The sequence below is a fragment of the Balaenoptera musculus genome, chromosome 3, assembly GCF_009873245.2.
Source record: "Balaenoptera musculus isolate JJ_BM4_2016_0621 chromosome 3, mBalMus1.pri.v3, whole genome shotgun sequence".
Classification (NCBI taxonomy): Eukaryota; Metazoa; Chordata; class Mammalia; order Artiodactyla; family Balaenopteridae; genus Balaenoptera; species Balaenoptera musculus.
This window is the reverse complement of record NC_045787.1, coordinates 45,609,350-45,631,788: the sequence shown is the minus strand read 5'-3', so window position 1 is coordinate 45,631,788 and position 22,439 is coordinate 45,609,350. Positions and strand designations below refer to the sequence as shown.

The 22,439-nt window shown below is 38.3% G+C and overlaps 1 protein-coding gene across 3 annotated transcripts in view; it reads left to right on the top strand.

Annotated features, from left to right (window-relative positions):
- The window catches only part of PDE4D (phosphodiesterase 4D), a 1,110,708-nt gene that overhangs the window by 250,183 nt on the left and 838,086 nt on the right, over nt 1–22,439 (top strand). Inside the window, exon 1 of one of the 3 annotated variants that reach the window (XM_036845541.1) lies at nt 7,649–8,162. The exons of the other annotated variants lie outside the window; for them this stretch is intronic. Within the exon in view, the coding sequence (XP_036701436.1) occupies nt 7,714–8,162 (449 nt within the window). The 5' untranslated portion in view covers nt 7,649–7,713. Of the gene's footprint in view, nt 1–7,648; nt 8,163–22,439 lie in introns of those variants that run through there. 3 annotated transcript variants of the gene reach the window in all.

Genomic DNA, 22,439 nt, shown 5'->3' with positions numbered 1-22,439 from the left:
TTAAACTACCCATCCACTGATATTATTAAACAACTCATCCGTTGACATTTTAATTTCAAAAGTTCTATGTTGAGTTTCTCCCTTTGTCATCCAGGCAAGATCACGCTTTTTCAACTCAGTTTGGCCAGGGCTCAAGTCCAGGCTTTGATGCTAAACAACTATCTGAACTTAGGCCAATGGTTGCCTTCCTGAGCTTCAGCTTCCTCATATGGAAGATGAAGTTAATACTAGAAATCCTCCATTTTAAGGAACCCATTCATTACAATATTCAACTCAATTTAATAGGAACTTTGTAAAATGCAAAATATCATCTTAAATTTAATTTTCTGAAACAAATGGAAAATGTGTACATTTTGCCATACCAGTGTCTACCGTGTTACTTTTCAACATCTCAAAGTGTAGGATTAAGTCTTCTTAACATATAAAGACTCTTAACTATTTTTGGTCTTTGCTAGTTAGGTCTAATTTCATAGTAACAGGCTACTTCTTGTAATCTCTTTTTCATCTTTGAGATTGAGAATGACATTTCAAGGCATGGTGATTCATTTTTTAAATTTAACTATCAAACACTAGAAGTTTAGCATCCTCTCTTAAAAGTCAGCTAGATGCTTTGACAGATGGACATTTAGCACCTGAGTAATTATCCTTCAGGTCTCACAAATCAGTCACTTTGAAAGTTTTATGATATCTTCTGAGGGATAATATCTACTCATCTTAAGTGTATTGCTGCTGTATGATTGGCCATGATTTTTGAGTTATTTTAATGATAAAACAGTATATAACTTCAAGCACTTTGAATATATATATATATGTAGTCTCTCTCCCTGAAAGAAATATTTTCTTCACTAAGAGTAAAAGTTTGTCTCCCAGGCATATTTTCATATTTTTCTACATATAGAGTAACATCTCTTCAATTAGGCATAGTCTTTCAAAGACATTTTAAATGATTATTAGGTGTCTGAATATAATTTAAGTCTAAAATTCAACTATATGTTGCTCTATGAAACAAGTAACAAATCCAAAGTTCTTACCATGACCAACATGGTCCTTCTTGATCTGTCCTCATTTCCAGATAGCCTCCAACTCACTTCACCCCAGGCCACTGGTCAGCTTAGTATTTCTCAAATATAACAGACTTGCTGCTATGTCAATGTCTTTCCACTTGCTTTTTCCATAACCTGGAGCACTGTCTCACTCCCTTACTTCCTTCAGGTTTTTACTTAAATTCTACCCTATCAGAGAAGGGTAGGATCTTCCTTGACCACCATTTCCAAAATACCACTCTCAAATACCATATTCTAAGTTCTTAATTTGCTTCAATTTGTTTTATAGCACTTAGCGATATCTGACCTATTTATATCTTTGTCTGGGTGTTTATTCTGTCTCTTCCAATTAGAACAGGAGAACAAGAACTTTTCTGTTTTCAATTCTTTTACTCCAGAACTTAGTGTTTGGCACATATTAAATTTTCAATAAATATTGGTTGAATGAAGTAATTAATGTTGAGACAATCAGGTGCACATGTGTTTTCTATGTAGAGTTAAGGTCAGCCAGGCTATACTCAACATCTGCAGGAGACTAGCACTGTCCTTTTAGTCTCCGTTGAAAGACTCATTATGATTTTCAAAATGTTAATGTGAAGAAAGAAGTGCATTGTTAAAAAGATTAAATAAAATAATGCATGAGAAGTGTTTGGCAGAATGCCAAAAGTTAAATATTCAATAAATACAATAAACTTATTTCCATCTGAATTCATCCTTTCCCATTTCTCTTCTGTCACAATGGAAGTGTTGGCTTTTGTCTAGTTTAAGGCAAAGGCTTCCATCTCTATCTTAGAGTTTAATCCACCCTCGCCTTCTCAGGGACAGCTCTCTTACCCTCCTTCTTCCTCTCATATCTTTGATTTATTCTTTTTGCATCCTACCCATCAACCTTAAAACCTGATCCACCCAGAAAGGGCCCCTTTTGATAACTGACACAAAGTCACCATATTGGCTTGAGGGGGCACTTCATAAGAGGTGATTCATCATCAGATGTTTGCATATGCCTACCTGCCCTCACAGATTTACAGAATCACTTGCCATTTTCTGAATGTCCAATGCCCCATAATTTCTCTCATCTCTAAGTTTTTGCCTATGTCAGTTTCTGCCCAGAATGCCTTTACCCTTTGACATTCCCCAAGGCACACATATACACAGTCACACGAATATATTCATACAAAATGAGATTAGCTAATTCCAATTTGTACATAAGATCTTGGTCTCAGCTTAGATACCACTCTCTCATTGTGAAGACTCATTGAGCCTTAAGAATTGAATATCCCTCTTGTGTTTCCACAGGAGACACTACATATCCCCATCAAAACTTCTCTCTCTCTCTCCCTCCCACTCCCTTCCCCCTGGCTTACAGCTACTTATGTATTTATTTCCCCTACTACAAAACACTAAGCTCCTTGAGGACAAGTATTTTTTCATGTCCATCCATGAAATACCAAAGTCTGCATGGCAATTAGCAGATAGTATATAAACTATATTTTCTAATTTGAATTGACAAATGGAGTGGTGTCACTAGAAAGTTACAAAATTGCTTTGTGGTAGTACTGAAACCTGTGGACCAACCAACAAGTTGCTACTGAATTAGCATCAATGTGCTAGTCAAAGGCAAATATGCTCAAGAGTAGCATTTCTTACTTTGACATTTATTGCATGTTGCTGTTTGTTTCATATCAGAGAAAAAATACTGAAAATGACTTAATATATTGGAAATAATGGGATAGAGACTTTAGTACTAGTATTTATAGTGGTAATATTGACAATATATACTATTTAATATGTGTATAGATTTTTACAATTTTCAGAGTCCTTTTATGGCTCAAGGAAATACTAAAAAACATTGAAAACCTAGGGGAAATCTAAGACTGAATGCACCCTTTGGGTATTTCTAACCAGTCAGCAGATTAGCCTTATATAAGACAATATTGATGATTAAAATTTCCAACTTTATGCTGTTTGGCATTGAATTAATGCACCCTATCAAAATAACACATGTGTGTTCAAGTATACATAGGATATATGCAAAAAAAATGTTTCTTATAGAGAACAGTATGGAGGTTCCTTAAAAAACTAAAAATAGAGCTACCATATGATCCAGCAATCCCACTCTGGGCATGTATCTGGAGAAAACCATAATTTGAAAAGATACATCCACTCCAATGTTCACAGCAGCACTATTTACAATAGCCAGGACATGGAAGCAACCTAAATGTTCATCAACAGAGGAATGTATAAAGACAATGTGGTACGTATATACAGTGGAATAGTACTCAGCCATAAAAAAGACTGAAATAATGCCCTTTTCAGCAACGTGGATGGACCTAGGGATTATCATACTGACTGAAGTCAGACAGAGAAAGACAAATATCATATGATATCATTTATATGTGGTATCTAAAAAAAGGGTACAAATGAACTTATCTATAAAACAGAAATAGAGTTACAGACGTAGAAAACAAACTTATGGTTAGCAGGGTTAAGAGATAGGGAGGAATAAACTGGGAGATTGAGATTGACATATACATACTACTATATGTAAAATAGATAACTAACAAGGACCTACTGTATAGCACAGGGAACTCTACTCAGTAATCTGTAATGGCTTATATGGGAAAAGAATCTAAAAAATAGTGGATATATGTATATGTATTACTGATTCACTTTGCTGTACACCTGAAACTAACACAACATTGTAAATCAACTATACTTCAATAAAAATTAATTTTAAAAGCTTCATTGAAATCCTCCTCCCATCACCAAGTTAGAAATGGACTCTTAGTTATTGTAGTTTACCACTTAATTCTGTGTTCTGGATAGAAATGATGCCTAACTTTCGATTGACAACATTTCTGCCAGAACTCTCCATCGTTATTGACAATAATGTTCTCCCTTGTTAAGTGCCCAGCAGCATGTTGAGTGATTGACTGGCTCTCTAGGGCAGATTGGAAAGGCGTTGGCAGAAAAGAGTGGTGGTAGTGTTGTATAATACTCTGTCTCATGGTAATGGCACCATTAAGTAGAAGATTTGGAGTGCTCATTTTTAACAGTATAAGACTTTCTTTTAACATAGAGACAACTAGAGTAATAGATAAAGTATGTATTTTCATGGGATCTGGGCTCTTAAACTGGTTTTTCCAGAAAGTGAGTCCCAAGGGGAAGTCAACAAAGAGCACCTGCAGTGTCTTTGCAACCACGTAATAAGGGAGTAGGTCTGGATCAGTAGTTATTGATATAGTGAAATCACCTAAGGAGTTTTTTTAAGTGCTCTTGTCTGGTTCCTCTTCTGAGAAATACTAATTTCACTTGTTGGGGCACAGGAATGATTTCAAAACTTTAGTCTGAACCAGAATCACCTGGCAAACTTGGTAACCATACAAAGCCCCAAGCGCTATCCTAATTCAAGGAACCTGGGCCTTTGGGTGCTTGATTTGCTCTCCAGGTGATTCTGATAACATCCCAGTTTGAAATCACTGGTCTAGCATTCAGCATCAGGCATTTTTCAAGTCCTCTCGGTGATACTCCCTAGGTGCAGCCAAGGTTGGGAACCAATGATGAAAATAATATTTAGCATTCTTCCAAGTCTGGCAGGAATAATGAAAATTGCTAGCTTTTATTAAACATTATTTTATGTAATGTATTGTGCTAAGTATTATTTCACTAAATAATCAGCAGACTCTGGGAAGTAGGTAATAGTAGTACTACTTGCATTTAAGAGAAATGGAGGGTTCGTAATTTAGCTAAGGGCACATGGATAGGAAGTGGTAGACTGGAATCCAAGATGTCTTCGCTCAAAGGTCACACAATAAACTACTACTATCAATAATTATAAGAGAAAATTATTATAAGAGAAATTATAAGAGAAATTGAAAACTCTCAAAGTTGGGAACATGTTAGAAGGTAGTATTTAAATGATTTTTTTACACGTAAAATATACTCGGCTTGTAATTATATAATAAAACAAAGAAATCATTTTTTTAAATAAATGGAGAATATAAGAAAAGTTCACGAATTAAAAGGAAGTTGAGGGCTTCCCTGGTGGCGCAGTGGTTGAGAGTCTGCCTGCCGGTGCAGGGGACACGGGTTCGAGCCCTGGTCTGGGAGGATCCCACGTGCCGCGGAGCAACTGGGCCTGTGAGCCACAACTACTGAGCCTGCGCGTCTGGAGTCTGTGCTCCGCAACAAGAGAGGCCGCGATAGTGAGAGGCCCGCGCACCGCGATGAAGAGTGGCCCCCACTCGCCGCAACTGGAGAAAGCCCTCACACAGAAACGAAGACCCAACACAGCCAAAAATAAAAATAATAAATAAATAATAAATAAAAAAATTTAAAAAAAAAGAAGGAAGTTGAAAACTGACAGTTTTAGAGAAGCAGGTTAGATTTGAATTATTCTATTTATTCCGGAAAGAAGATCATAAACTGCTTGTACTAGTAGTATTTGAGGAGTGAAAATAAGAATTATGGATAGAGATATTTTGTCATAGTTATACTGAGGAGCAAGGTGGCAAGCATTTCAGGGGAAAGAAGAAATTTGTACACTTCTCTGAAATGGTTCCAAACGTTAACAACGCAATGAATTAAAAGAAAATAAGCAGTTTATACTCCATAACACTTCCTTTTCTCTCCTTTCGTGTTTGGAAAGATATCAGCTCAATGCCTTCCTAAGCATTGAAAATGCTTTGTCCACTGCCATTAGTCACACTTGTGTCTGTAAAGGGGAGAGAGAGTGCCTCAGTCAAGTATGTTTTCAGTCATATACGGAGGGAAGTGGTACTTGGGAGACTGCCCTGTTCCTCTCAAGACATAGCCTTTCTCAGATTTTGTGCATGGGCCACGTATGGCAGAGTGCCAATACTGAAATGTTGGAGGAAGGGGCACTTCCTACCATAAAAAGCAAGAAAAAAAGCCCATAAAGAGATGCCAAGGGTCTTTTTGCAAAGGATTAAATTTAATCCTCCCACTTAGAGAAGGGGACACTTGCACATTTTATAGACTGTTCTTACTAACAAGCCAAGTGAGCATTTATTTTCATTGATGTGATTTCCCAAATGGTGTTTACACTGATCATTCACTGTATGGAGAACACTGGATTTTCAGCACTCTGGAGAATCTGTGAGTTGGTTCCTGATTCTGGTACTTTAGTATTCACTATATGATATGCATAAAATGTACATATTCAATTATGTGAAGATTGAGTGTGTGCAGAGAATGGAATAATTATGCTGCCAACAAGCTATTGTGAGCCCTAAATATATTTATATTTCAAATAATGGATGGTTCTGTGGTAACGCCCACAAAATCTAATTCTGGGATTATTTTAACAGTGAGTAAATGACATATGATCTTTAAGGAATGTGGTAATATAAAAAAGGTACAGGAAAAAGTATATATTGCTCTGAAATTCTCTTGGCTTCTCCAAAATATTCAACATGGCAGGAAAATACAAATTAAAGGAAGACAAATAAAAATTGCATTTGGATTTTAGTGTCAAATATGACTCTAATTTCTGTGGAATAATAATGATACGATATGTTTTTAAATGCTTTGGTACTAGAGCTGTGTTCTGTTGGAAGTGGCAGAAAGGCAAAATTGCAGGCAGGCGCTGATGGTGGAAACCACTGACGATAACCAGAGGTTTGTAATAGAAAAGGTACCCCATCCTTAACTGTGGTCAGCTAGCTCAGCCATGGCAACAGGCTCGCCTTGATTTCCAACTAGGACCACTGCTGGAGATCTTAATCACAGAAGCAGCAGCAATACAAGCTACCAGTTGGAGGAAGGTCTTCAAGAGGAAACATTGGGAATTCTCCCTGCTATGATCCACACAATACTTAATCCTATGTCAGGAACAGAGACTGAACTAATCCTAATATTGGATCTTCACCTAGATCCAATTTTTCAGCGACGTGCACACACACCATTCTGGGCAACTTTGCCAGGTCACATCCCTCTTCTCTGGAAGCTCCAGCATGGGGCTCTTCGTCAACAAGCTCTGAGAATCAGCCCGGAACCACCAGACTCCATTTCTCCAAGAGGATTGAGGCAAGCGGAGGTGAAGAGGAAACCTCAGGGGCAGTAGGGGCTGTCGGGGGAGGGAGGCGGGGGCACGGGGAGGGGAAGGATCAGGACGACAGGTCTGACTCCTGACTGGCTGGGGTGGTTTTGGAGAAAGTCACAGCTCGGGCTCACCACTCAGGAGCTGTCCAACTTTTCAGCAGCTCCAGGATCGGGGTTCGGGGGCCCTGGACCGAGGAGGCGGCTACTCGTGCCGCTGCTGCGGCTGCTGCAGCTCCAGCTGCTAACAATTCCTGCTCTCGCCGCCGGCGCCCAAAGGAAGGAAGGCAAGAGGAGAGCGAGCAAGGAGGCACAGACCGCTGGGGAAGCCGCGCGCCGCGCTCCTTAGTCTGGGTGACTCGGGGAGCCCAGGAGCGTGTCTCTGCCCAAACCACTGTGGAGGGAGCCCTGTCGCGTTTCGTGACCCCTCCCGCTGGCAGAGCCCCCTTTCGGTCGTCTCAAGCCTCTGGGGGCTTCAAGTGGGAAGCTGAGCCCAGCCTCTGCTCGGCTCCAGAAGCGGCGGCGGCGGCGGCGGCGGCAGCATCGGGGGGGCGCTCGGGCCAGCGCCGTGAACCGGGCTGGGCAGCAGGGCGCGGAGCCGCGAGCCGGGATGGAGGCAGAGGGCAGCAGCCCGCCGGCCAGGGCGGGCGGCGGCGAGGGCAGCGACGGCGCCGGCGGGGCCGCGCTCAAAGCCCCCAAGCACCTCTGGAGGCAAGAGCAGCACCACCAGTACCCGCTCCGGCAGCCCCAGTTCCGCCTCCTGCACCCCCATCACCACCTGCCCCCGCCGCCGCCGCCCTCGCCCCAGCCCCCGTGCCCCCTGCAGCCGCCGCCGCCCCCCCTGCCCCCGCCCCCGCCCCCGCCGCCCGGGGCCGCTCGCGGCCGTTACGCCTCGAGCGGGGCCACGGGCCGCGTCCGGCACCGCGGCTACTCGGACACCGAGCGCTACCTGTACTGCCGCGCCATGGACCGCACCTCCTACGCCGTGGAGACCGGCCACCGGCCCGGCCTGAAGAAATCCAGGATGTCCTGGCCCTCGTCGTTCCAGGGACTCAGGCGGTGAGTGGAGAGCGCCCCCTCCCCTGCTCAGGCAAGGGACCACCTCCCCGGGGTTCAGAATCTCCTCTGTGGTCTATTGATCACTGGCTTTCCCGGACCCAGGGCCACATTCTATTCTGGGGATCGCGGGAGGGCGAGCAGGGGCGTGTCTGTCCTTGCTGGAAAGGTTACGATTCAGGTGTGTGTAAGAGACCCCAGAAGTACGGCGTAAATGTTGAGTGTGCGTGTGAGTGTATGAGAGAGAGAGAGAGAGAGAGAGGGAGAGAGGTTCCCAGTCGTATATACCACCCACCGCTCCCTCCCCCCCCCACTTCCATCCCACCCTGGCGAGTGAGACTAAACAGGCGAATTCCCTTTTCTCCGGGTGGAAGAGGAGGAAGGGTGAAGGAAGGGAGGCGGGGGGTTTGAGCCAGGGAAACACCCAGTAATCTGTCTACAACCCCCAGAGTAAGAGGGGTTGGCGGGGCAGTTCTGATTGGGGCAGGGGGTGGGGGAATGGGTGAGAAAGCTTGGTCCCAGAATTGTGGCTAAAAGCCCGAGAACAACTCTAGTTTCTCTTTGTCAAGTCGGGAAGTAAATTGAACAGCGAAAGGGGAGAACAAACACGTGGGTGACCTGGAGAGTTTGGAGCAAAATGTTCAGCAATCCTTACGAGAGGGAGGGAGGGAGGGAGGCATGGAAGGAGGGAGGGAGCGAGGACGCTGTGGGAGTTACACTGTGGCGGTGTGTGGTGTGTGCAAGCATTTGTGTATCGAGTCGTCCCTGCAAAATCCCAGGAAGAAAGCACCTCGTTTTAGCAGAAGGCAAGGCATCGAGATTTGATTACAGTGATTTTCCCCTTAACGTAAATTGCTCCGGAAGACAGGGCAGGGAAGTGGCATTTCACCCGGAGTTTTAATACCAATAGATGCCAACCGCTCCAACTCCAAGGAAATGCCTAGTGTAAGAACAAATTACAGCTGCTCTGAGTAGTCAGCTCCAGATTCTCGACTCAGGCATGGTGGTGGAAGTTGGGCCGGCAATCGGTTCCTTTACTGGCAACCCAGAAACAGCTCGTTTTTTACCCTGTCCCAGGCCCTCCAAGCCACGAAGCCCCTCCCCCGCGCGGACGCGAGCACACACAAATGTTTCAGGAGCTGCAGATCCTTGGCACGCCTAATGGCAAAGTAGGGCTGTCATCACTAATCTTAGACTTGGGCAGACATTGATGGACCACAAGTCCAAGTCACATATCTGGATCATGGGTAATTGTAAATTGTAAATGGAGGCTGGGTGTGGAAACAGGAAAACCCGGGGCTGGGATTGTTTGTCCATGTCTAACTGACAGTAGGTTGGATTTATCAGAAAATCTTAATAGTGTTCAAATGTGTTTTCTGAGTTTCTCTCTCTCTCTCTCTCTCTCTCTCTCTCTCTCTCTCTCTCTCTCTCCTTCCTTCCTTCCTTCCTTCCTTCCCTCCATCCCTCCCTCCCTCCCTCCTTGCCTTCCCTTTCCTTCTCTTCTCTCTTTATGTTGTATATACTAAGCTCAAAGGGAATCCAGTCCAATAGAACATCCCAACCCTGATGTGCACAGATGCTTCTCACACCCTTTCCCTTCCTCACACCCCCAGGTACATTGTTCCTGGTGATGTCACTGTACCTGTTAGGTATGAAGAGTGAGAATTGTAGTTAATATCAATTCAGATCAATTTAAACTCTGAAGATTGCTGTGATTTGCAGACATTCATAAAATTAATATGCAAGTTTCATTTTTATAGCCCACACCGCTAAAACCCACACGCAGTTTTACCCTTTGTTTGCACAGGTGGGTATCCTCCACTTGGGCTGAACAGTATGTATGTGAGTCCCCAAAAGTGGAATAAAGGCAAGCATGGCACTTTGTATATTTGACCTATGAACAGAAAATTTTTGTGAGGCTGAGCCCTTAGTGAACATTAAATAAGAATAAGAGTTCTAGCTTACTCTGTGGGTTGATTGACTTTGTAGAGTCTCTTACTTAACTTCCTTTTTAAAAATAAAATAGAATATGTCTGAGAGGGTGGAGGGGGGGAAAATGAGCTAATTGGAATAGAGGTATTGCATCGCTGATTTGAATTTATTTTTTGCTGTGCTCTCTACACTGATTAATTGTTCTATTTGAAATTTGTTAGTTGAATGGTTTACAGAAAACTAAGATGTATAATATTTACACATAGCTTCCACTGTGGCTCATCTGATAAATCCTCGTCATTCTATTTAAGGATCTTTACATCACTTATGTATTTTCTAAACACTCGAACATTGCATGTCAAGATTTCCTTAATAGAGTTGCTTTTACAAATAAATGTGTTTTTCAAGGGGGCATGGATATTACTTGCATACTTTAAAGAGAATAGTAGCAATGCTTTAAAATTATCCCCCAAATCACATTAATTATTTGAACCTATTAACAACACTGAGATGAAATGGCACTCTGTCCACTTTATAGATAAGAACACTGAGACCTAGAGGATGTGAGTGACTTGTTCAGCAGCACATGGACTATGAGTGTCAGAGCCAAGACTGAACCCCAAGTCTCCTGACGCAACAAAGGCAATGGGTGCTGCTAAAATAAATGTGTGCAGAACCTGGGTGTGTTGACAGAATCAAGAAATACGTAAAACGGAACATGAAGTTTATATTGATTGATACTACAGTTCATAAAGTCCAAATGGACCAAAAATGAGATATGGTTTACATCCACTTTTTAAAAAATTGACAGCATAGGCTACGGAAGTAGTGAGAGATTTTAACCCTTATTTTTAACTTTTGCAATCCTGGCCACGACACTGGTGTTGTTAATGATTACAGGAGAGGCAAACTAGTGTATTTGTTCACTTCATATGATGCATATAATATCATAATAAATATGAAACAGTGAATTATCAAAGAATCAGATAATTAAATATAATCAGAACATTTCAGGTTGTTTTCAGTGATCTTCGAAAACGAAACAAACATGTGAGACATGCAAAGAGTCTGTGTGTGTGCACATGTCTGCGTGTGCCATCATTCAAGTGGAAGGTTAAAACTGTCTGTCAAGTTAATGTCTCTGAAAAGCCTCATGGATGGATGGATGAATGATTCCCTATGGGTTATCAAGAAAAATATGTCTTTTAAAAGGCTATTTTTAGCATGTATAGCAGCATTTCCAGATATTACCATCTTGACTGAAATTGTGAGAATTAGTTACAGTGCGAAAAGCACTGGGAAAGAGGTATATACTTGGTTTAATGAAGAAATTTGTATAAACAGGAAGGAGGCAATCCTCAGGCATTTCATGATCTGTTCTTTTGATTCCATGGAAAAATGTAGGTATGTTAAATAAATTTTTTATTAAATTGTATCTAACAAGGTAGATTCATTTTTTTAATCCCAATGTAGAAGTAATCTGAAATAATAAAATTACCAGAGGAATGAGTCTTTATGTTACCAAGAGAACCAAATGAAATATTTAAAAAATTTACACTCTTTAAAATATATATATATCAAGTTAATCATTTTAAGCTATAGTTCCTCAAAATGTAACAGCTGTTTAAACTGATAAATGACTTAATTATTTATTTGATTTCTTTTTACACAACAAAATATTTTCCTTGTCGGTAACATGCTTTTCTAAATCTACAGGAGCTGTACATTCTCAATAACAAATTAATGCTCTACATCATTAATCATCAGAAGAACGCAAATCAAAGCCACAATGAGTTACCACCTCACACCTGTTAGAAAGGCCATTATCAAAAAGACAAGAAAATAACAAGTGTTGGTGAGGGTGTGGAGAAAAGGGAACCCTCGTGCACTGTTGCTGGGAATGTAAATTGGTGCAGCCACTGTGGAAAACAGTATGGAGGTCGTCAAAAAATTAAAATAGAACTACCATATGATCCAGCAGTTCCACTCCTGGGTATTTATCCAACGAAAGGAAAACTCTAATTTGAAAATGTATACACACTCCTATGTTCGTTGCAGTATAATTTATAATAACCAAGATACAGAAACAGTCTAAGTGTACATCGATGGATGAATGCATAAAGAAATTGTGGTATATATAGATAAAGGAATGTTATTCAGCCATACAAAAAGAATGAAATCTTGCCATTTGATAACCTGGATGGACCTTGAGGGCATTATGCTAAGTGAAATAAGTCAGAGAGAGAAAGACAAATACCAAATGATCTCTCTTATATGTGGAATCTAGAAAAATAAAAACTAAAACTAAAACAAAAAACAAGCTCACAGATACAAAGAACAGATTTGTGGTTGTTTGACGTGGGGGGTTGGGGTGGGAGAAATGGGTGAATTTTTTTTTTTAATAAATTGAAAAAAAATTAAGGTTAGAAATTCAAATACCATAGGTGACCCTTGGACATTATAAAAATATTCTAGGTGACAGAGATGTAAATATCAAAAAAGTAATATTTGATTTAGGTATTTTAGAGGGAAAGTAGCTAAGAACAATAATTGTGCTCATAAATCTCATGCATATTATAAAAGACTTGTTTGACATTAGGTTTTAAAATGTATTAACATAATATATTAAATGAAAGGAAAAATTAATTCTATTGTAATATTTAAATACTAAAAAAATTCAGGTTTTTACTTTTCTACTCTGGGTTATAAAGGATATTTCTCAATCAATCAATATGTTTGATTGATTTTTGTCAAAGTTTTGCAGTGTATTTTTTTCTCCATTAAGGGATGTCATGGTAATCTGAGTTCATGATGCAAAATTTGGATTTCACATTATCAAAATAACTGATTGAAAACTTGATCATTTAAACTCTTTACATCAGTGTATCTAAGACTTTGGATTTTAGGAAACAGTAACTTTTAAAAAAATATTGGATAACTGACACAAAGTTTCATCTTTAAATTTTAATATGTAAAGGCATTAAGGATATTATTTAAATATTTTGTTATTTAAACAAAAAAGTAAGGCAAAATTCACGTTTTTCACATTTCCTACATATTGCCAAAACAGTGTTAGACTTTTTTTTTTTTAATTTATTTTTTTAAAAAAGCACTAATTTCAACATTTCTGTGTGTTCTGAGACTTTGGTGCATCAGAAGAAAAATATCATGAATCCATTACATTTTTTATTCTGAAATTGCATACCTTCCAAGTGGGGGGGGGGGAGTGGTGAGAGAGAGCAGGTAGAAGGGAAAGAGAGGTAAGAACCTGTCTGCCAAGCATGGAGTATGCGTAAGCCCTTCTCTCGTTCTGATTGGACTATCTTGGTTCAGTTGCCCACTTATGGAGCAGTGATAGGGAAATATATAACCTGCAATAGCCACAAGATACATTTCTCTAAAACTATGCTAACTCTATGGAATGTCAAGATGGGGAGGGACTTAAATTTAAACTAAACTGGCCTACCACTGCCCAGCTTTTACACTTGAAGAAACATGTGTCCTGTGGGGTTAAATTACTTTACAGAATAGTTTGCTGGCAGAATGAGAACTACAATTTATACCTCCCATATCTCCTGACAATTACTTTACATTTCTCATTGTGGCTATGTTTTAACGGTGACTGTCCCCATCTCCCGGGCTATATAGCCTGAGATCAAAAGTTTGAAAATTACTCTTAAAAAGCATTTGTGAGTAAATGGAATCTTCAAATATTGGCATGAAAGACCACTTCAGAAAACAAAATATTCTTTCACTTTCCAACTTGGATACATTCATACACACACACACACACACACACACACACACACACACAAACACGTACATACAGTGATGAATTGGTCACTAATTTCTATCTCCAAACTTGAATGTGGTTTTGGAAAAGTATCTTGGGAAGAGTTCTTAAACATCATATAGAATAATAATGGAAAAAGACTAAACCCTGTTAGCAACTTTTGGTAGTTATTCAAAGGCCTCAAATCTAACATTGGTATAATTATGTCCCTCTTACAGCTTACTATCCATCTACAAGTTTAAAAATACACAATATGTGAGTCTATAACTTGATTTCTGTTAGTCCTGGCTCATAGCAGGAATGTTGCTAAGGGATTATACCAAATAACACTCTATTATATTTCAAAAGATGTTGTGGTTAATTTTACCCTGAGGAACATTTTTCTACATATAAAAATAGGAAATCTAAATTCTCCCAGAGAAGAGGGCATTTCACGTTATTTTTTTAAATTCATCAGCTAAATTGATTTGACCCCATATACTCACATACCACCATCACCACCTTAGCAAACCACTTTGGAAATTAAATAAGAAATAAGGTATGTTTTATCATCTATATAAGCATTTACATTTATTGATCTGTTTCAGTGTGTGTTATCACCGTTCATCCAGTGGTCTGAAGCCAGTGGTATCCTTAGGCTCTTCCTCTCCCTTAACTCCTGGATTTCAGAGACAACCAAGATCTTTTGATTCTACCTCAGAAATATCTCTTGTATTTTCCATTATCATTTCCCTGGTTCAAGCCTTCATCATCTGTCCCCTAAACAGTTGCAATAGCCCCCTAAGTGATCTCCAGGTCTAATCTCTCCTGACTGCAGTCTATTTTACACTCCAAGCCACCCAATCTCATCCCCTTGTCTGAAATCCTTGTATGATTTCTTTTTGCCTGCAAGACTAAAATTTCAGTATCTTAGTCTGACTTTTCAAAGTGTTAGCCCAGTCTCTTTCTCCCAAAAGTCTTGCTATTCATCCTCTTCTGTAAACCCTGTAAAATCACCACACTCAGCTTCTTGCCATGTGCTGAGCTCTCTATGCCTTTTTACATTTCTTTCTTTCTGAAGCTGTTTCTTGCTTCTCAACTGCTTTCCCTATGCCCTACACCACCTCCTCCTTATTACAAATTAAGTTTGAAAAGTTTGAAAAAACTCATGAAACTTTTCAAACTTAATTTGTATATTACCACTTCTGTGGATATTCCTACAAACAAGAATCTTTTTCTCTCCTGGGCTTTCACGTTGCATTTTTGCATATATCTATACTCTAGCAGCTACCAATTGCAGTTTTATTTCTGCCTCACCCATTAAGTACATCAGGATCTTTCACAGAGTATGGTTTATATAGGTCCTCGGCTAATGCTGAATGGGGAACTAATAATAATGAAACCTTGCCTTTTCAGTCTGTGCTCTCTCAGAGAGGATACACTTGATTTCCTTAATAATCTCTATGAAGTAAACAGAGCTGGTGGTATTTTGCTCATTTTATGGGTGATCAAAGGGAATGTCAATTCTCACAGAAATAGACACATGTACTTATTTAAAGACAGAAATCAGACTTGAGCCTTAAAACGCTTAGTCCGGTGATCTTTTCATCATACTGTGAGATATATATGGGTTGGTATTGGATGAGAAGCAGCCCATCATTTGACTAAGACTATGAAGGCAGAAATTATAATAATCATGAAGGGAGAGAATGCAACTTGTAAGAAAACAACATCAGAATGAAAATAACTCTGGTGGAATAATGTCTCCGTTTTTATTTAGAGAGATTCCTTTACAGAGTGAATTGTTAACTTTGGGTTCTTTGGCTCTAGAGGATCTATTACATTTGGGGGTAGGTACACATTTTGGGGAGAACATTCATCAAATTCTCAAGTCCGTGATCGACAAAATTTAAGGCACTGTGCTCTAAAGTGAACTAAGTCATTAGCTAATTCACTAAGGGAACAATTGTAAGAGCATCACATACCAATGGAGTAATAGTCTCACTGGAATGACTGAAAGGAATCCATTTGAAATGGGATTTTTAAAAAATGCAACACTTCAAACAGATAAAATCACAGGCTTATTTCAAATGACATATCCCCAGTGGGATTTTAGAGAAGTAATTGACTTAAAGTATGTGTAAAAATAGTAAAAAATCATTTTGAAAAAAATTAAAAGATGTTTTTCCTATAAGATATCGGAACATATCATATTGTCTTTTAATTCAAACAGTGTGATATTAATTTAGGAATAAAGCAACGGAACTGAATAAAGGGTCAAACATGAGACCTATGTATATGTGAAAATTTAAGATTTAGTAAGGGCAGCATTCCAATTCAGTGAAAACAGGATAAATTATATAGAATATGGTGTTTATTAGTTTGTTGAAATAAGAAAGATCCTTACCTCACACCACTAAAAACACTTAAAATCAATAATAAAAATATTAAAACTTAAGATTAAAAATAGACAAAGGACATAAGGAGGCAATTCAAAAAGGAAGAAAAAAAAAAGGAAGAAAGATTAATGACAGTATACATTTGAAAAGATTCTCTATCTTTTTTTTTTTTAAAGGAATTCCTTTATTTTTATTATTTATTTATTTATTTATTTATTTATTTATTTATTTATTTATTTATTTTTGGCTGTGTTGGGTCTTCGTTTCTGTGCAAGGGCTTTCTCTAGTTGCAGCAAGCGGGGGCCGCTCTTCATCGCGGTGCGCGGGCCTCTCACTATCGCGGCCTCTCTTGTTGCGGAGCACAAGCTCCAGATGCGCAGGCTCAGTAGTTGTGGCTCACGGGCCCAGTTGCTCCGTGGCATGTGGGATCTTCCCAGACCAGGGCTCGAACCCGTGTCCCCTGCATTGGCAGGCAGATTCTCAACCACTGCGCCACCAGGGAAGCCCAAGATTCTCTATCTTGTGAACAGACAAAAATTAAAATATCAATGCTATTGAATTTTTCATCTATTTCGGAAAAAGATAAAAAGATTAATAATTCCAAAGAATTGGAGAAGGCGTGGAGAGGTAGGCACTTTCTAATATACATTAGTGGAGAGTATAAATTAAGAAAACCTTGGTGGGTAATCAAATAACATGTAGCAAAATTTTAAACGTGCATACCTTTGACCTAGTAATTTCATGCTTGGGAACTTGGCCTATACATATACGTATACATATGTTCTCTCCAGGAGGAAAAAGCACTAATTGTTATAGATATGAGAAGAAAGGATGGTTAAGCGAGGTCTTTGATATTTTGTTTTATGTTCTTTTCTCTGATTTCCTTTAAAATGAGTATATGTTGCTTTTATAATAAGCAGAAGATATATTTTCTCCTTTTATAAAAAAAACTAATATTTTCCATTTATTTAGGTTAACATATTTTATTTATATCTGACTTTTCTCTCTTCCCTCAAAAGCAAATGATTGTGTCACAAAACAACTTACTACTACAAGGTAAACTGAGGATGTCAAACAGAAGAAAGTATAAGTGTGTGAAAATAGTATGAAATAGGGAAGCGAAAATGCATGCCATTGATTCCTGAGTAACTGGTAGAAGTGAATCACAGATTTGGCTCTGAGCTTCCTATCAGCAGATCCAAGGAAGGAAACACTATCTGTTCAAGATTCACAGTACCAATAAGTTAAAAAATAATTAGTTGTTTGGGAGAATGCCTTGGTGTTAACTCTGAGAATTAAAAGGACCATTTCCCTATGAATCTTGTAAAAAGGATACTTGTGAAATGGTGTGTAAGTTTTCAACAACTTTCCTACACTATATAAAGTATTAAGTATGAATGTGTTTGTAACTATGGCTATTATAAAACTACGTATTGATGGCCTGATGTCAAAAGGCATTTCATTGAAACTCCATCAGCTTTGGAGCCCCAATTAGCCTTCATACCAGTGCTTCCCCTTTAGTGCTGAATGCTGTGTGTGCTCTGCTAAACGTAGCTGCGTTCTCCAGTTTGGAGAATTCCTCTAGACTCCATCTCCTCTGTTCAATGTTCAGCCCCTTGTTCTCATTTGGTTACCCTATTTTGATTTGTATGCCTTAAGTGCTTGTTCCCTAGTCTTTAGGGAAACTACATTTTGGGTTTTTTTCCCCAATTTCTCCCTCAAATACTTCTTTCTGACTTGGTTGGTCCCTACAAACGCAGCCCTCAAGCAAGTCCAACTTGATTAACCCCCAAGGTTGGCTCAGAATTCTGGGATACCTCAGCCCAAACTGGGTCCCACTTATTCGTGACATGAGACTAGAACCAAAGGAATAAGAAAATTCAGTCTTGGTATCCAGCTCTCTGATTTTCTGGCATGATCATCTACTTTAGTTGAATGCTCCAAGATAAGCTAGTTACCAGATGTAGCCTGATAAATACATGGATTGTCCCCTTAACTATGGACCAGTTAAATGGTAGAAGTTATTCACCCAAAATGAGGTTGGTGTTTTACAGTAATTTACTTGCAACCCTTCTCTCTGAAAGTAATTAGAGAGGCACATTACTTGTCTATTGAGATTCCTCCAAATTCACAGCAGTACTGTGTTTGTTTTCCTATTGTTATTGTAGTTGTTGTTATTTACCTAGCAGGCAGGTATGCTTCCAGCTCATCTGGAAGCAATTTAAAACCATTAGAATATAAAGTGAAAGTTTGGAGCCCTCTATATACATTTTTGTTTTACTACCACTCAGAATCATTCCCACCACCTGGGATCTTTCAGTTGCATTGAGGGTTAGGTTATTGTCTAATGACCAGTAGCCAGGGGTCTCTACTAAAATCATATAGCTACTCATCATGGAGGTTTACTACAGAGACTGAATAAAGATCATCAAATACTGAGAAGTACCGATGTTGTTCTTAGCAGATTTTTTGAGAAGTAATAAATAGTATGAAGATGACCCTCATATAGAATGTGAGTATAAGAAATTCATGCTTATATTAACAACTAAGAAGCTATCATATGCATTAACTGAAATAGCCAATAAGTCAATAGATCCACAGCTTGTGGGAAATAGAAAGTTCTCTATGGTTTCAACAGACTAGACCAATCTTTGTGTCTATGTACCTTCCCACACAAGGGCCTCTGTACGTATTGTTTCCTTTGCCAGAGATGCCCTTTCTTCCCCATCCAGTAGCTTTGATAACACCTATTCATACTTCAGATCATAGCTCTAACATCGCTTTTCCAGTAAAGACTTCTCAAGTCTCCTAAACATACTGTAATACCTTATAGTTCTTTTTTACTGCATTCATCATATTTTAAAAATGCATGTTTCATTGTGTAATTTGATTAACTCCAATCTCTTCCACCGAACTATCATGCCCTGTGAAAGCAAGGAGCCTGTTAATTTTGTTCACATCCAAACACAGTACTTGCACACTGCTTGCACTTAAAGATTTGTTAAATAAATAAATGAGCCTCAGAGTTGGTAAGGTTATCAAATTTATAAAGCTAGGAATTTGTTATTAAAAGAGAGCAGAAAACAGTTCCAATTTAGAGAATCTTCAACACATGCTTTTTCAGTTAAAGAGTTAAGAAATTACTATTTTCTTTATTCGATGAAAAGACACTTGAGTGTTAGCAGGTGTAAGTATCACTTCTGGAAAGAAGCCTACAGGACAGGAAGTCAGTAAAGAAATAGCATCACAGACTGCCAAGATTGTGATGTTGTAGAAGAATTATATTTAAGGGGCTAGCAAATAAAAATGAGAATAAAGTCATTAGATACTAATTTTAGTGCTACTTTATGATTTGTTTTCATAGTTACTTAATTCATTTCAGTGTTGGTGGTTTATACATTATTTAACCTTTATTAATAAGTTAAAAGTACCCTGCCTAAAACTCATTGTTTCTGTGAATCTGGTTCAAACAAATAAAAGTGTACATAACTTTTCAGCATCTAGTAGCTCTTTGACTATAAAATCCAAGAGTAAAAATAAACAGATTCCTTGCTCGAGAATGTAATTGCTAATCCAAAATGATCTAAGAACTTTAACAATCATAGGAAAAAGTAAGAGTATACACCATTATACTGACAAAATGACACTTTAATTTCATAAATGTTGTCCTTGTACTTTGTGTATTAATTTTACTTTTGGTGTAGGAAGGCATGGAAGCTGTTGGCTGAGTCATTATTTCTATTGACATGAAATATTTTGTAAACCAAAATCACAAAAAAGTTTACGGAAAAATCATTAATAACAGGTCACATAAACCCTTAATAATCACACTATTGCAATATTTCAGAAAAAATATATACTTAGGAAAAACAGTTTTGTGTTTGTTTGTTTTTAATGGCAGCTGTGACATGGGAACCCTAGACCAAACTGAATTATTATTTACTCTCTGGTGGATGCTATTCAATTTTCATTGAGTTCAAATATAATGATTATATATCTCATTAATTAGACACAAGATGGAGAAAATAATAGTATGCTTTCTGGTATATCATATATCAACAGTACTTTTTTTAAAAAAACCCTACTTTATTAGTAAGCTTTAAGACCTGACTATATGAGCAGTTGAAGTAACTAGACCGCTGAACTGGTTAATCAACTTGGCCAGCAAGTTCAATGTAATGTTTCCCCTGAGATTTTTTTTTTAACTGAATTGACCAAATTAGAGTACTGACTTGACAATACTAGATCATATACTCCTTTGAATGTCACAACATCTGTTGGAACTCATGAAACATTTCAGAAATGTTTGAACCCATCAAGAAGCTATTGAGGACATAGTGAGGGTTGGTGGAAAGGAATAACATAGACAGGCATTGGCCCTCAACCAGGCTGGCAGCCTGTTTATTGCTTTGGATGCTGCTTGTGTCTAAGCATTTGCTTTAAATATTTGATGTCGTTAATTAATGGGTATTTTGGATTGTCTATTATAAAAATCTGCTTATAAAAAATAAATGCAACAAATTACAAATGATAAAGGACCAAACTGAAATACAGTAATTTTCTCCTCAAGTGTCCACTACCAGTTTGATTACCAGAATATTGCTGTCATCTGATTTTTATTAACTAATAGGAATTGTTAGGTAGATAGCTAAAGATTGTAGTATCTAATGGTTAGTATTTTCTAAGGCACCAACCTGAGAACAGTTCAATACACATGGAGTCAGGCTGACTAGGGTAGAGCTGGCAGGGAGAATGGGAAAAGGAGGAAATAAGACTTTGCTAAAGGTTTCTCAACTTTCCTCTAAAGATGTTAGAGAGGCCCTGATAGATTTTCAGCAGGAATATTGTGTGTTTAGCTTTGAATTTTTTTAAACTTTTTCTGGCAGATATGTGGAGCATGGAGTGGGAAGAAATTGGAGGTGCGATTTAAGAGTTTATTGCAGCAAAACAGATAAGGGATAAAACCATGATAGTCTGAAACTAAGGCTCTGGCAGTAAGAATGAAAAGGAAGAGATGAATTTAAGAGAGATTTTATAAATGTGTATTATGTGACTTGTTGACTGACAATGCTCTTAGATAAAAGGATTTTTTAAGTTAAATGTATTTCTGAAAAATATAATTAACCCATAATTTCTTAACTAGGAATCTGGTACAACAATCTTCCCCAATCTGATTTTCTAATCTCAGTTATTTCCATACCCATCCATTCCTTCAGCCACTGGTGTGAGTGTATGTGTGTGTGTGTGTGTGTGTGCGTGTGTTGTACAAAATTACCACTCTTTTTCTTCATGTTTTAAATCTTTCGAAAACTTGCTTAAGCTTTTCCTTGCTTTTCATCAATTGTATTTATTTTTTCATATTTACCATGAGCTTTTACCTCTAATAGTTAAGACTATTTGTATATAATTTGCTAACTTATACTGCCAAGCCTTTGCATTTGATATACCTCTCACAAACAAACAAACCAAACAGCAACAATAAACACCCCTTACTCTTTTTTTTGTTTGTGTCTCTTTCTGAAAGCTCATTTTCTCTAGGAAATGGTCTATTTCCATATTCTTATAAATCATACCCAACATGGATAATTCCTTAACTTTTCATTTTCTTAGAATTTGGGTACTTTGTTACCACGTTGAGTTGTTAGTGTAAGCAATGATATTTGCTTTCAAACCTTTTTTATTGTTATATCTTCATATATTTTGGTTCTATGTGCATATCTTTTGACTCTATGTATATTTTCATACTACTATTAATGTATAAAACAGTTAGTATGTATTTATTTTCTTCTTTGTCATCTTTCTTATTTCCCTTCATCCTATCACTCAGTATTAAGGTATGTAAGTACGCAGCAACAATTATTTTCCCTTTCCAAGATACAAAAGCTTTTACATCTTTCTAAGATAATATTAAGAGCAGCCATGTATAAAGTTTTAAAGACTTTTTCATAATGGTTTAACATATACTGTCCCAATTGACCCTCGTATAGAAGGTTTTTAAGCTGAAGTGAAACATAATGTATTCTAGAAAGATTCCTCTGATGCTATCACAGAGGAAGATGAGGAACAGAGCAAAACTGGAGGTGAGGAGTCTAATTGAGAGGTTGTGACAAAAATCCAGGAGGAAAGGTGTGAAAGGCATCAATTAGAGCAGCAGAAGAAGTAAGAATGATATTAACA